General features: G+C 39.5%; 1 protein-coding gene across 1 annotated transcript in view; it reads right to left on the reverse strand.

Annotated features, from left to right (window-relative positions):
* The window catches only part of fig4a (FIG4 phosphoinositide 5-phosphatase a), a 50,064-nt gene extending 35,679 nt beyond the window's left edge, over positions 1 to 14,385 (reverse strand). The window contains exons 1-7 of the mRNA XM_068343193.1: positions 14,164 to 14,385; positions 13,963 to 14,087; positions 11,287 to 11,385; positions 9,838 to 9,961; positions 5,722 to 5,878; positions 3,641 to 3,691; positions 3,393 to 3,556 (exon numbers count right to left, since the gene is read on the reverse strand). Of these exons, the coding sequence (XP_068199294.1) occupies positions 3,393 to 3,556; positions 3,641 to 3,691; positions 5,722 to 5,878; positions 9,838 to 9,961; positions 11,287 to 11,385; positions 13,963 to 14,025 (658 nt within the window). The 5' untranslated portion in view covers positions 14,026 to 14,087; positions 14,164 to 14,385. The remainder of the gene's footprint in view (positions 1 to 3,392; positions 3,557 to 3,640; positions 3,692 to 5,721; positions 5,879 to 9,837; positions 9,962 to 11,286; positions 11,386 to 13,962; positions 14,088 to 14,163) is intronic.
* Positions 14,386 to 14,513: the final 128 nt, after the last annotated feature.

Genomic DNA, 14,513 nt, shown 5'->3' on the forward strand with positions numbered 1-14,513 from the left:
TATGTGGATTTTACATCAGTTGTAAATGTGGTACTTTTATGGATATTCATTCAAATGGGAAAAATAACAAATATATTAAAGACAACACATAAAATAAGGAATTTTGTGTTTGATAGATTGCTTCTTTGTTTTAAAAAACCCTTTATGAAAATAAATCTTATATCGTCAGGAAAGCATGTTTATTCCCCTTTTAAACAGTGCCACACTGTAAGAAACATTTGTGGGGTGAGCAGCAGAGATGTGTGTCTGGGTTGCATTCATGAAAAATATGACAAATCTTCTCTGACCAGACAATCCAGAGCAGACTGCCAACAGTCAATCTTCAGCCTCATAAGGCTACCAGGAGGCCTGCCATGACCGCCCTTCAGGCACGTCTGCGCGGGTGTTGACAACACCAGCACTAGAACCTGAATATGTGGAGGAACAGTATGTTCAGTGATGACTCCAGATTCTGTCGTAGACAGAATCTAGAGTTGGATCGTAGGGCCATGGAGACGTGGAGAATGCTATGTTGATTGCAGCACTGACAGAGTAGCGACTTTCAGTGGAGGCAGTGTGATAGTGTAGGGTGGCATCTCCCACACTGGAAAAAAGAGGCCTGTCATCATTGGAGATAGTCTCAATGCAGGGCGGTTTTGAGATGAAATGCCGCAACCAGTGGCAATTCCAGATCTCCACAGTCTACTAACAAACTCTATTATCCAAGATGATGGTGCTTGCCCCCGCAGAACGAGGTCTATCAAAGACTTCCTTTAAAATTTGGGAGTGGAGAGGATGGAATGACCTGCCAGCAGTTCGAAATTTGACCCCACTGAACACTTGTGGGATCAGCTTGGATGTGCTGTCCGTGCCAGAGCGTCCAACACAAACAACTTGGCTGAATTGTGACAAATGCTGGTTGAAGAAAACGCCATCCCATAGTAGTGTGTGACCAGGCTGGTGACCAGCATGAGAAGATGCCAGGTTGTGACTTCTACAACACATTTCTGAGGCTCTTGTTTGTTAAATGAATAAACTATTAAATTACCAATACGTCTTGTTTCTTCAAATTTCCATCATCCAATCCACCAAACAGGAGTCAATGGCAGAATAAACTGTTTGATTAGGCAGAGATGCTTTGTCACATTTTTTATGGGTACAACTCTGATAATTATCTCTGCTGCTCACTCCACAAATGTATGTTCCTTACAAATGTGGCATCATTTAAAAAGGAAATAAAAAGGCTTTCCAACTTTATATATTATATACCAGAGGAGAAACTGAGATGGTTTGGACATGTCCAGAGGAGAGATAGTGTATATATTGGTAGGAGGATGTTGAGTTTTGAACTACCAGGGAGGAGGCCTAGAGGAAGACCAAAGAGGAGGTTTACAAATGTAGTGAAAGAGGACACGAAGGTAGTTGGTGTGAGAGAAGAGGATGCAGAAGACAGGGATAGATGGAGGCAACTGATTTGCTGTGGCAACCCCTCAAGCGAAAAGCCAAAAGGGGAAGAGGAATTCACTTTATTACTACTTATTTCGCTCTTATTTTTCTCGTGTTTATCTGTCTTGTTAACTGTTGATTTCTCTGTGCTGACCGCTTTTTCTCTCAGCCGGACGTGACTCCATTCTCATTATGTAAACACTACATGGTCTGATCTTATTGAGACCACCAGTAAACATCGCGAAGAATTTAAAACACACAGTGTTTTGCAAATGGGACAAAAATCAGTGGAGACGAAAACAGATGTTTACAGACAGGGCTTAATTAACGCTGTTTCAATCGTGAGGGACAATGAGAGATCACTGGGAGTGAAACTAAAGCAGTCGAAATGAAACATGGGAGAGGTAAGACTTGAGTACTGTATATTGAACTGGCTGTTGGGTGCTGTCCCTATTTTCTCTACAGTGAGGAAAATGAAGGGGTTTTACATCGTGCAATGGAGTCAGTCACTTATATTTCAGTCAGAGTACTGGTTTTGCCTTTGACTTTTTACGACACAGGGAGCAGGAATGTGTGTTTGTGTCTGTGTGTGTGTGTGTGTGTGTGTGTGTGTGTGTGTGTGTGTGTGTGTGTGTGTGTGTGTGTGTGCGCTTGCGTGCGTGCATGCGTGAACCTATTAAAGGAAATTTTAATTTCATTGTTCAGGTCTTTACATGGGAAAAGCATTTAAATCCTTTGATCATCCTATCCAGCTTTCGTCTCTCACAAGGCTGGGAATGAGTAATAATTTCACCTCTTGATTTCTGCCTGGATTATTTCACATGCAGGGTTTATGTCATTTGAACGTAACCCTTGACTGGTGACAGTGAATATCTGTTCGGCTGTAAATAATGGCTGAGGCTGTTTGTTTTTGAGCAGTGTGGACACACACTGCTTTGTTCGCTGTGTCAATGAGGATACGCCCTTAGCAGACACATATGACTGAATCAGAGCAAACTAGTTAGCCAAATGCTAGCTGACTTCAACAGTTTGTGAGGAACTTTCAGTGAGTAGCTCTGAGCTAGGATATTACCACACAACGCTACCGTAGCCTGAACAAACTCCCCCTCGGGGATTGCCACGCCCTTGGGCATGTCAACCAGTTAATATCGTCAATCACTCTGTCCAATCACAGAGCAGATTTTTGACGTCACAAATACCACTCTAGCAAAATCCGATCGTTTTGATTCGGTCCGGTGCATGAATTCCTAAAACTCCAAGTATCTATTGATGCAGGAAGCATTTGTTTACCAGATTCTAGGAGTTGGTCGGGTTGGGGAGGACCACTATGTACAGTATATGTAGAGACCTGAAAAAATGTGATCTTCATAATAGGACCCCTTTAATGGACATAAAACAGAATAATCAAAAATATGGTGGCAGGTCTGACTTTTGATGACCAGGAAGCTCATCTGCGCGTCATTCACGTCAGTATGGTAGAATACCTCAGTGGATTAAAGTTTGGCTTATCCTCCACAAACCCGAGGATAAAATTCATTCAGCGAGATGTAAAAACCAGAGGGCGGAATCATTCCCCAATCCCCAAATCACACCCAGGTCATACTAATCTGGATAATTAAAATTACATTTATTTATTGTTTTTGTTGCAGCTGTACTGTCATTAGCTAGATTGTAATCATATTTAACGGCTTAGCTAGAAAAACAATCAACACAAATCATGTGGCTAAAATCATGTTGATTTTTTAATAGCTTCAGAAGATTTTAATAGCTGTAAATTTGTCTTTTCAAGATTTTATCACACCCTCACATATATCAAATTTTCAATTAATGTCATTAGCCTTTTTTTCTACACAACTATTAATAACCATGAGACTGAAACATAAATAGATTTAACTCATCTAAAAGTGGGTATCGCTTGTTAACAGCAAAAACTGACAAACATGGGTTACAGATTTACTTGCTCTCACCTTGTGTAGGCATACCCTCATCTTCAAAGATGTCAAAGCTGTCCTGCTTGCTTTGCATTTGGACCTCTTCCTCAGCAGAGGACACCGGGGGTATCCACAGTTCATAAGGCCTCTGCAGCAGAGTGAGGTTGTACTGCAGCGAATGGCTCAGGTCGTAACTGTAGCTGCAAAGTAAGATAAAAGGTAAAGATTAAAAAAATGAAGGCTCACCAAAATATGAGAGAATACAGACTGAGGATTTGTCTTACCTGAAATAAAAGTTACTGGATAGATCCACACTTTGAAATATACGCACATATCTAAGAGAACAAATACTGAATCAGTACAACACACATCCACATCCAATTGATGTAACATCAACAAGCTAATGCTAAGCGATTTATTAAAGTGTATACAGTATATATGTTGTTACAAAAAAACAAATTACTTCAAGTTGTTGTTGTATATTTATTTCAACCAGACTAATAAAATTAATTGTCAGTGTTTGTGTGTTCGTCCGTTCGTTTGTTCATTCTTCTTCTTCTTTTCCTTTCGGCTTTTCCCTTCAGGGGTCGCCACAGCGAATCAATTTCCTCCATCTAGCCCTGTCCTTTGAATCCTCTTCTCTCACACCAACTACCTTCATGTCTTCCCTCATTGCATCCATAAACCTCCTCTTTGGTCTTCCTCTAGGCCTCCTGCCTGGCAGTTCAGAACTCAGCATCCTTCTACCAATATATTCACTATCTCTCCTCTGGACATGTCCAAACCATCTCAGTCTGGCCTCTCTGACTTTATCTCCAAGACCTCTAACATGTGCTGTCCCTCTGATGTACTCATTCCTGATCCTATCCTTCCTGGTCACTCCCAGAGAGAACCTCAGCATCTTCATCTCTGCTACCTCCAGCTCTGTCTCCTGTCTTTTCCTCAGTGACACTGTCTCTAGACCAAACAACATCGCTGGTCTCACCACAGTTTTGTACACCTTTCCCTTCATTTTAGCTGAAACTCTTCTATCACACATCACACCTGACACTTTCCTCCACCCGTTCCATCCTGCCTGGACACGCTTCTTCACCTCTTTTCCACACTCTCCATTGCTCTGGACTGTTGAGCCTAAGTACTTAAAATCCTCCACCTTCTTGATCTCTTCTCCCTCTAACCTCACTATTCCACTTGGGTCCCTCTCATTCACACACATGTACTCTGTCTTACTGCGGCTAACCTTCATTCCTTTCCTTTCCAGGACAAACCTCCACTTCTCTAGCTTCTCCTCCACCTGTTCCCTGCCCTCACTACAGATCACAATGTCATCTGCAAACATCATAGTCCATGGAGATTCCTGTCTAACCTCGTCTGTCAGCCTGTCCATCACCAAAGCGAACAAGAAGGGGCTCAGAGCTGATCCCTGATGCAGTCCCACCTCCACCTTGAACTCCTCTGTCACACCTACAGCACACCTCACCACTGTCTTACAGTCCTCATACATGTCCTGCACCGTTCTAACATACTTCTCTGCCACTCCAGACTTCCTCATACAATACCACAGTTCCTCTCTGGGCACCCTGTCATAAGCTTTCTCCAGATCTACAAAAACACAATGCAGCTCCCTCTGGCCTTCTCTGTACTTCTCTATCAACATCCTCAAAGCAAATACTGCATCTGTAGTACTCTTTTTTGGCATGAAACCATACTGCTGCTCACAAATGTTCACTTCTGCCCTTAATCTAGCTTCCACTACTCTCTCCCATAACTTCATTGTATGGCTCATCAGCTTTATTCCTCTGTAGTTGCCACAACTCTGCACATCTCCCTTGTTCTTAAAAATGGGCACCAGCACACTTCTCCTCCATTCCTCAGGCATCTTCTCACTATCTAAGATCCTATTCATATGTCCACCAAATATCTTCGCAACAGTTGCAGAAAGATGAAAAAAAAGCACATTACTCAGGCGGCAAAGGGGATGAAAATGAGATGATGACCTTGACCTCGAGAAAAATAGGTCAAGGTCAAATTTAAACTTTTATATTCCAGAATCTCGTACCACTTGCTGCTGCCGCCTTTGAGTTTATCTGATGATATCCTGTTCAGGACTGTGTCTTTGTTCAATGTCAAGCAAATGTTACCAGTCAGACTAAGTAAGATTGTTGTTGTGACTTTTATGTCAAAGTGGTACTTCAACTGACATGAGAACCATGTTTGTTAATACCTAAAAGGCAACAGTTTTTCCTTTCTGTCAGTATGTTCAAGAAGATTATGGTGTGTGTGTGAGAGAGGAAAGAGAGAATATATGCACGGTTGTAAACACACAACATTAAAACAAATGTATGATTACTAAAGAGAGCAGCACCTTGCTTCATCAGGATGTGTAACCCTGGCTGAATCATTAGGAATGTAGATCATGCTAGTGTCTTCAATTTTGTGGATGGAGTGGCCACCGATGTCAGCTACTTTTCTGAGCTTAGTGATCAACACAATATAGTACCCCTCCAGGAAACGAACAAATCCTGTTGAGAAACAATCACAAATTTTTACAATCAAACAGTTTATTTTAAAGGACTGGCGTTTTTCACCTCAACTCTGACATAATCTGATCCAAATGTAGGCCATAGAAAAAGCCATCCAGCAAGCAGACCTTTCAGCTTTTCAGTTACATCTATTTAATAGGAACAAGTGAACAACTTAAATGAAGTAAGGAAGTGGATCATGAATATTTGTGTCACACATATTAACTGTAATTGCAACCTATTCAGTCCTCAAAATGAAAAGCCTGACCTAGAAAGCATCATAGAACATTGTCAGTGACTTGATTTCAGTTTATTCTTATCTTTTTTCCCAATCATTGAATTACATAATAAATCATTGTGTTGTTCTCTAGTATGTACTGTATGTCTGAATATTCTTATTCGTGCTTCATTAAGACAGCAGTAAATCATCACAAAACATAATCTGCTGACAGAAGAATAGAATCTCTTGAGGTTAGATGACATTTTGAAACTGAATGAGAAGTCCGTGTGCAAGTGAAGACAAAAACACAGATATCTAACTACTTCTGTGGTGCAAGCTGGCCAATGTGAGTGAAGTGCTTTGTACTGTTTCCCCATACCAGAAGGATGATACAAATACTAGTATATTCAGGAGGACACAATGCATAGATGAATCAACAAACATTGCATAAATATATTACATAAGTACAGTAAATGACATTGTTTATGCAGATAATGCATTGAATTTTGTATTCAAGTCTATCAAAATACAATTAACATACTTTCCTTAACAAAAAACGTACTTGTTGTATGTGGGGATAGCGTAGTTACTGTAAGATTAAAATATTTTACAAATAACAGGCCTTTTATTTCCAACAATATTACCACTCATCCTGTGAACACGATTGTGTATTGTGTTATGTAACAGAAGAAAATGAGAAGTGATGTAATCTTAATGGATCTACTCTGGCCTGGAGACAAATATTTATACGATATTAATTTAAACTTTTTCTATTCAAGATTAAAGAAATATGATCTGGAAGATAGTCTTAAAAATACCAATATATGTAGAAGAAAAAAAAAGATTTTCAAACCAAACCTACACAAAATAGTTTGTATTACAGTAATGATCCAAACAGTTATTCTGTTAAAGAATAAAGAATAAAAACTACTCCATAATTAAAAATGTGTAAAAGACTTTTTCTTCTTCCCAAGCTTCACTGGACTAAAGCTGAATTTAGTTGAGGGTGATTTAAAGTACAGTAGTTATGGTGAGAATCAACCAGTGCATTCACTTTGGAAGAAGCAAGGTCTTCAGAATAAAGACAATCAATTAATCTCACATTGAGACTTGCAGGAGAGAATAATTCCACAGCAGACTTAATACTCTTTCATTAGTAGCTTTACTAACTTACCATTCTTCCATCAGATCATTGTGTTTCTTCCTGTCTGGATTGGGACAGACTGACAAAACTGGCTGATGAAAGGGAATGAATACCTTCAATAATGGTACTTATCATTATTGTGATGAAGTAATAAGAACTATGCCAGGAAAACGGGACTCTCAGGATACACTGTACCCTAAAAGGTTGGATCACTCTTTCACTCCATATAACACAATGACTTTCCCAAACAGTGACTTGTTAACAAAAGTGGCATTAGGGCAAAGTAGAAAAAAAAAAATCATTCAGTCTAGCAAATATCATAATATGTCTGTGTCAAAGTGACCGACCCGACGACAGCCTAAACACAGATACTGAATTATCTTAGGTGTGTCACTACTATGCACTGAAAGGGCTACGAGTTAGCAACTGCTGGTATGTTCTTTGCCAGAAAAGGACATGTTTACAGGTCCACACAGAAACAACCATGCACATACTTCATGCCACAACAGTGGTGTCAATTAATTGGTTGATCCTGGCATTGTCATTTTGGAATACATACCTGTGCCGTTGGGGAAGAAAAAAATCCATTGATGGAATAACCTGGTCATTCAGTATATTCAGATAATCAGCTGACCTCATTCTTTGAAGACTCACTGTTGCTGAACCTAGACCTGACCTGACCGGGCATATTCCAAGATGACAATGCCAGGATTCATTGGGGTGAAATTGTGAAGGAGTGGTTCGGGGAGCATGACACCTCAATTTCATACATGGATTGGCCACCACAGAGTCCAGACCTTAACCCCATTGAGAATATTTGGGATGTGCTGGAAAAGGCTTTGCCCATTGGTCAGACTCCTTCATCATCAATGCAAGATCTTGATAAAAAAATAATGAATCACTGGATGGAAATAAATCTTGTGATATTGCAGTAGATTATCAAAACAACGTCATAGGGAATGCATGCTGTTATCAAATCTAAAGGCGGTCCAACAAAATATGAGTGTGTGACTTTTTGTGATGGTGACTTTTTTTTTGGCCAGGCAGTTTCCTGTGCTTCCTGTAAGTAAACCCTCAGTAACAGTGTCCCCTTGAAAACTCAGCTGACAGCAGTATGATCATGTACATATTTTGAGTTCACTCCCCAGCTTTGAATGTTTAGAGGCTCACAAATTCATGAAGAAACATGCAGGGAGCATGGTCTCCTAAAATTATCCAGCGAGTAAATAGTAATAAAATCTATTTCCAATATTGCAATAGTGCAAAGTTTAGATTTGTGAGGCAAGCTTTATTTTGTTGAAAATACATCTCTGGCAGAGAATCCCAGCCCCATGAACAGTTCTGTCTCCAATCTGAGTCAGTGCAGCAAAAAATTATGAAACCGGAAACAGAGAAGTCACAGGTGGAAAAGGAAAAGACTGAGTTTGAAAAACAGGAACTTTCTTTATAAACCCAGCTACTAGAATGACAGGCCAACGACAGTCAAGAATGATAGAATGTGTAGGTTTTCAGTCATCTAGGCCAATGTAAATCAAGAGGCGCCAAAAAGAATCCAGTGGACATGCTTGAGGTTGAGTGAAGACCTTTCACCTCTCATCCAAGAGGCGTCTTCAATTCTGACTGACTGATAGAGAGTCCAGACACTTAAACTCCTGCTGGAGCAAATTATAAACAAAGAAACAAAACCACCAAGACAATGACGCTTGTTTGGAGTTTTATTCTTCAAGGGTCGTTGTCCCTCCATTCCCATTGGAGCTGTTATGGACAGCTGCACTCGGGTGTGAATCGTTATTGTGCTTTCTGAGGATGTCAGTCAGTCAAACTTTTTTTTTTTGCTCTTCAAGAATGAAAGTGTGCTTACACAACTTATACAGCTAAACTAGGTTAGTGTGTGTGACTCTGCTTTGTGTATTCAAGTATGCATAGCGTGAAGTAGGTCATGACTGAGGAGTGATCAGACAATGTACATGTGAATTTCACAGTTCTGTTATACAAATTTGTTTGTCATATCACAACAACACAGCAAGTCAAGGACACAAAGCGTTGACTGCACTTGTTTTCTTTATACTAACACAAATGTGAACATGAGAAATGCTTTTTAAAAAACATGCTTTTCCATCGTGGAGTTGCAGAAAATTGATGTAAATTTTTTTTTTTTTTTTTTGGGAAACATTGGACGACCCACTTTGCCGCCTGCTCTACCACTGAGCCACCGCCACCCCTTGACGTAATGATGTCATGACTGCACTGATAAGTGAATAAACGGTTGAAACAACAATGTGTCACAATGTATGAACTGGTTAAAAACATCTAATGTCTGAGTTGGTTGAAAACATACTGTAATGAGAGGTGTTTATGATTCTCGGCGAAGGGAATTTCACAAGCCAAATGGCTTCGGATGTTGTTGTTGATGTTGCAAATGTGATGAAGGCGTGAAGTTTGTTGTAATAACATGTCAAAAAAAAAAACCTAGATAAATAAATAAATTTAAAACTACAACTAATACTACATAGAGGTGAAGCACATGTTGCCATCTCATGCACCACAGCAGTTGCTGCCATGCCAGTGAGAAAGACTAGGCGGGACGGTACTCACCCACAATGCCATAGGCTGTCACAGCCCTGGACAGGCCAGAAGAACCCTTCTGGCTGATCTTGGTGCGGTTTCCCAGGTCCAGACGCCCCAGTAACTCCTGAACCTCTTCTTGGTTGTATACATGCTAGAAAAACAACAATAACAAGTGGAGAAAATGAAGCATGTATTTCTTCTTGAAAGAATAAGATGCCATTCAGGGAGAAATTCTTCCTGATAATTTAATCCTGACCCACTGGGTCTTGCACAATAGAATTATTTTCCATGCAATAAAAAGCAAATGACTAGCAGGCTTATTTTAATCACTGACTGGAATGATCCGAGCAATCCTGGACAAATATATATTGACGTAAAAATAGATTACCTGTTCCAAATTCTTTTTGAATACCATAATAAAATCCCCGTAAATGAGTTTGTTTATTATTCAGTTATAAAGAAAACCTCAGACTAGACAACAACCTATGATTGCAACTTGCAAATTACAGATTGTACTATTAACATCCTTCACTGCAGGTACAATAGGCATGTCCCCTGATGTGTAATACATGTTACACTACATAAGTGTATTACTAATTAAAGGGATTAAACAATTCTGCATAATCCAATAATCAACAATAATAAGTCAAAGAGAAATTCAAAATAAAATGACAAAATGCGATGCCCTTCACATTTGCCAATGTGGTCAGGCCAGAGAACAGCAGAATGACATAAAAACCACCTCAGTTCAAACGTGTCTATAAACGTGTGCATAAATTGGAAAACAAAAAGTAATCTGCAGAAACCAATTATGAAATGTAAGCCTTTAGGGCTCCTACAAAGCATGTGTGAAATTTCATTGAATTCTGTCCAGTGGTTGTTGAGGAGTGGATAAGCCACATACAGAAAAATCTTTTATGCCCCTTTTGCGGGGGCAGGAACAACCAATTATTGCTGTGCTAACTGAATCTTTTTCATCTACGAAATATAAAGAGGTTGAATGCATCTTTTTATTTTACTACACGTGCTATCTTTCCTTATATATAAACTAAAAGAAAGTGACGAAGTTCTGTGTCACCATCTTCAAAGCTGCCCATCTCCACTTTGTCATCACATTGCTCCCACACTGTCTTTTTAACAGAGTCCAGTATGCATATTAAATGAAAAATAAACATGATTTCCTGAGATCACTTTAACTTCTGCAGCAAAGAGAGTGTGGGATGATGAATATTTACTTATTTCAACAAACACATAATCACTCACAAAATGAAACAACAAATCTAGATTCATAGGTTCCTGGTAATGAGCAGCAGAGAACAAAGGGGGGTTCACTCAGCACTCATCAGCTTAACTGTCATCTACAATACACCAGAGACGGGCTGAGTGATTACACACAGTTTTACCCCAAGCGTGTTGAACTGCATTACATAAGCATGTGCTTGAGCACTATGCTCTTGTACGAAACTTACTGCTTACCTTATCGTCAATTATGACCAGATCCTTGGGCTCAGTGCGGTCAATCTTCAGGACCCTGTGTTTAGTCTGCGCCTGATTGGTCCCAACCAGAAAGTACCGCTAAAAAGAAATACATGAAATCATGACTGCACTTTTGCTCAAGTGTGCAAGTATATATTGTAGATTCATGCTCTCACCGTGAGAACTTTTCTTTGATCAGTTTTTGTCTCTATGAAACATTTAGAAAGACAGCAGTTGGACAATATGTCAAAGAGAAGATGGGCTCTTAAATCTGACTTGTCAATACGACTCAGTTTGCAACAGTGCAGTTTCTAACTCCCTCCTATAATGTGCAACATTTTCTTTCCATAAAAGAACTGCTCAAACACACATGAATGTGTTAAAAAATGTTTAAATTACACACAGTCTAAGGCAGATATGATTAATTTAATTGTACATGAGCACATGGCCAAGAATTAGAGCATTAACCATCCAGAGTGCATGCACGCACAGCACAGACTTTATCACAACGTTACATTCTAGTGAGTTACTTGCTAGAATTTGTCATCCTTGTATGACTATCAAATAATCATTTTTTTCACACTGGTTTGCAAGCTGTCTTAAGACTTTCTGTCCACTTAACAGCATTAAATTGGAACACCATGTATCAGTACAGCCCGTGACCACTGGGGCCACTTTGTCCTGTTCCACACACATAAGCCCTTCTTGTCCCCAGCAGTCAGTTTCTCAGCTGTTCAGTGCAATTATCTGAAAATGTTCAATAATATTTTATGACAACTCAACTATGCATCACCACACATTCACCTACAGTATTTATACCAGAAGCAAAACAATATAAGTTAACCTAAATGGGTAATTGCAGGTAATTGTGTGTGTCGAAGATACAATTGTCAGGACACTTAAAATGTTAATTGCAGACAACATGGAAGCAGTAGCCTGGAGTAAACCTAAGGTAACAAATCAGCACAAACAAGCATTCTCTAGCTGCCATCTAGTGTTTGTACAAATGCAGCCATTGTCCTATTAGTGTTCTTCATCCGTCTCTCATTTTCATGTCCCAGCATTATGATCTTAAAGCCAGGGCACATTTCTTAAATCAATATGGCTAGAGTCTACATTTCACCTGGAACAATAACTGCTGATGTGGGTTTTAGCTATTGGAGAGGGATGTATGATTGTCAGAGAAATAAAACCCCGACTGGCTGCAAACATCTGTCCTGAGTAAACGGCTGTTCCATACTGTTCTTAGCAAAAGTCATCAATGATAAGTTGTGCTGCAGGTAGGTATTTCCATAAGAGCTGAAAGAGAGACTGGTTGTGCTGGGGAGCCCTGGATTATACCAGTCTTGTATTATCAGTACATTACAGACACATAGAGGGTCTAGGACTTTCCAGAGAGCAACAGTGTGAATATAAAGCAGTTTGTAGCAGATGATGAACTGACGTACAGGCACAGCACGTTGTGTCTGACGCATCTACTAATAGTTTAAACACCAATTCCAAAACAGTCTGGACATAATGTAAAATGGAATGCTTACTCAGAATGCCTTGCAAAAATTGTTCTAAACTTGTTTATTTTTTAAATGTATGTCCATTCTGAATGTGATGCCTGTAGCATGTTGGGACAGGGCAACATTTGACACCATGTGAGCATTACAAGAAAAGGTGGATTAACGATCCACTTAATCCAGAGAGAAAACTCTAATTGTTGAAAATTTGAAAGAGAAATTCTCTCTTATTCTTGATTCACAATACGCCAAAACTTTCTAATCCAAAGCTACGCTGTTGTAAATTTGGGAGAATGAGGCTTAATAATAACGCTGTGTGCATGATAGCACATGTTGTTCCAAAGGATGTACGTACATTTCAGCATTAATGGAGCCTCACATATGTGCAAGTTACCAATGTTATGTTGGATCCTGCAAATGTAAAACTTACTTTTCATGGCTGAGTCTTAATTCACATTAGGAGATGTGGATACAAACTAGTTTCTGACAATGGTTTTTAAAAGTGTTCCTCTGCCCATGTAGTCATAACATTTCATGGAATAACAAGGGATTTCAGGACAGGAATCAAAGGTCACATCCAGCACTTAATCAGCTGTGGAGCACAGATAGTGTTAAATTACGTGCAACTACGCATTGACAATTGTTGTTCCTACAGAATGAATGACGAGCATCTCCCTATTTTTTCTTGAAAATCAAAGGGCCTTCAGAGGATACCATTTTCTCTCTACAGATGAAATATATCAGTTATCATTTTAAAGTCCTTTGTCTGTGGAATGTCTTAGTCAGGCAATTCTGTGCATTCCACAACTTCCCTTTTTTTTTTTTTTGACATGATACTAATTTAAAAAGTTATATATGCAGAAGAATCAACTAGGAGGTAGGGGTAGAACTTTACATGCATTATCTTTATAGTCAGTTCAATGGAAATGAATATCTGTTGATCAGGAAATTATCCTATTCTGTTAAATGAATAGGGACGGACTGTCCCGACTAATTGAAATATGGGATGCACCAGGAAGCACAACAAAGAGTCTAAAGCAACTTTAACTTAATGAAGGTGTAATGAAGGCATTAATCTATCACTTGTAGGTGTGAAAACCTAAACACAAGTCTAGGGCCTAATGGTGACACAGTGATATTAACAGCACGGAAATCAAGACGCACTTACTGCTCTGGTTTCATATAAAACCATGGTTTGGATCCCACTGATGATGCTGGCTGACTGAGGCATGTTAACTGTCTTTAGGAACAATCCAGATAGGTCATCAGAGGAACTGCAAAGTATGTGGAACCCTGAAATGAAACTTCTTACTTTAGAACATTCACCGTTCAGACAACACCTGATAATCATAGTTGTTGTTGTTCATACCTTGTTTTGGGTGACGTTCTTACCACTATGACCAAGTCACGTAACTCGCCATCATTTTTAGCTAGCTAGCTGTGTTTGCCATAAATTACCCTAAAGGATGATAACATTAATCTCATTCGTCAGTCACAACAACTTCTTTTGACGTTTTTAACAGATTAACCTACATATATATTTAACATGCTACAGCATCCACAGCTAACATAAGGAAAACAGTCAGTTCCAGTCAGCTGACTGTGAGGACTGACTCGACCGTACGGTAGCCCCGCACGGTCAAAAAGCCCCAACGCCGGAAAATGCGATTTTTTAATGCGCGCAGAGTGCTCGGCGCTGTTCATGACTTGTTCTTCACA

The sequence above is a fragment of the Antennarius striatus genome, chromosome 19 (genome assembly GCF_040054535.1).
Source record: "Antennarius striatus isolate MH-2024 chromosome 19, ASM4005453v1, whole genome shotgun sequence".
Classification (NCBI taxonomy): Eukaryota; Metazoa; Chordata; class Actinopteri; order Lophiiformes; family Antennariidae; genus Antennarius; species Antennarius striatus.